The sequence below is a fragment of the Chrysochloris asiatica genome, unplaced genomic scaffold (assembly GCF_000296735.1).
Source record: "Chrysochloris asiatica unplaced genomic scaffold, ChrAsi1.0 scaffold00234, whole genome shotgun sequence".
Classification (NCBI taxonomy): domain Eukaryota; kingdom Metazoa; phylum Chordata; class Mammalia; order Afrosoricida; family Chrysochloridae; genus Chrysochloris; species Chrysochloris asiatica.
Genome location: NW_006408752.1, coordinates 2942296 through 2943916, shown reverse-complemented (window position 1 = coordinate 2943916; position 1621 = coordinate 2942296). Strand labels below are relative to the sequence as shown.

The window sequence follows — 1621 nt, the reverse complement described above, 5'->3', positions numbered from 1 at the left end:
CTGACAAAAAGAATTCCAGTTTTTAAAAACTCTTCCCTGCTTTTCCGGAATTTTATAGGTTTCTTAGTCATTATTGCCAAAATCATGTGAACTTTATGTATGTGTGTGTATGTGTAAATATATACATACATGTACATTTGCACACATGCCTCATGAACTATCCTTAGGCATTAAGTGGGATTACTTAAGAATTCTAGTTGAGAATTACCTCAAATATGTGGATTGTGGAAACTGTAATGGTTTATCACACATAGTTCGAGTGAGATGCACACTCTACTCTCCTAATTCTCTAATTTCTAATTATTTTATGTGAGCATTAATAATTCTATCCCAGTAGACATGTAATTGTAAAAAGGATCCTGTTAATGATTAAAAAAAAAAAAAAACTATTACAAATGACTCGACTTCTGTGTGATCCCTTCTTTTTTGCTCTTCTCATTTCCTTAGAAGTCCGGCCTTCATTTTCGACACACGGATAATACTGTCCAGTGGTTAAGAGCGATGGAGTCTATTGGTCTACCTAAGGTAAGCCTTTCATATACCATAACCTGAACTGGGAAGCCAAAAGTGGTAGTGCTTAGACATCTCGCTATGAAAATGGATTTGGCAGATTGGGCTATATTGACGCAGCAGATTGCCTTACTAGAATGAGAAATGCAAGCACTAAATAAGAATATGAAAAGGCCTACACAAACTAATAAATGACAAGAACTCAGACTAACATGTGCACATAGATACAGAGCCACCAGGTGTGTGTAAATTAAGTTTGAAGCAGGCTACAGCTGGTAGGTAAATAGTTGATAATGGAGAACAACTCCCACTTTTTGTTTTGGTGATAATGATTTCATGTGCTTAGCTGCTAATGGAAAGGTTGGAAATTTGAGTCCACCCAGAAGTGCGTTGGAAGAAAGGACTGGTAATTGGTACCCAAATCATCCATTTAAGGCTACTCTGTGGATTGGTTCAACCACTGTGGAAATTGGAATGGCATGACTTTAAATTTTAGAAATAGAAATAACACATGACCCAGAAATCCCACTGCTAGATATAGAGCAATATTGTTGTTATTAAGTGCCATCAAGTTGGTTACCACTCATAGCAAACCCTGCCAGGTTTCTAAGGCTGTAAATCTTTGTGGGAGAAGAAAGCCTCATCTTTTTCCTGCAAAGCAGCTGGTGGACTTGAACCATTGACCTTGTGGTTCACAGTCCACTGCTTATTGTACAAAGCCATCACTGTTCCCCTAGAGAACTAAAATTACTGACACAAACAGATATATGCACTTTATTCACAATAGCAAAAAGGTGGAGACAGTCTACCTGCCCATCAACAGATGAATAGATAAACAAACTGTAACTCTATACAGTGGAATACTATTCAGCCATAAAAATAATGATGGATTCTCAAAATATTCTATAACATGGATGAATTTGGAGAGCTATGAAATAATTCAATCACAAAAGGGCAAACATAGTGTAATTGCACTATTATGAAAAGACAAGAATAGATACACGTACAGAAAACAACATTCTTTAGTGGTAATTAAGGATAGGAGGGCGAAGGTACAAGAATCACTTTCTAGACAATAGGCACTTATTAGTTTTGGTGATGGGTAAGGCAA

The 1621-nt window shown here is 36.7% G+C and overlaps 1 protein-coding gene across 1 annotated transcript in view; it reads left to right on the top strand.

Annotated features, from left to right (window-relative positions):
* Nucleotides 1–1621, top strand: part of IQGAP2 (IQ motif containing GTPase activating protein 2) — a 373356-nt gene that overhangs the window by 121060 nt on the left and 250675 nt on the right. The window contains exon 3 of the mRNA XM_006873291.1: nucleotides 448–525. Within this exon, the coding sequence (XP_006873353.1) occupies nucleotides 448–525 (78 nt within the window). The remainder of the gene's footprint in view (nucleotides 1–447; nucleotides 526–1621) is intronic.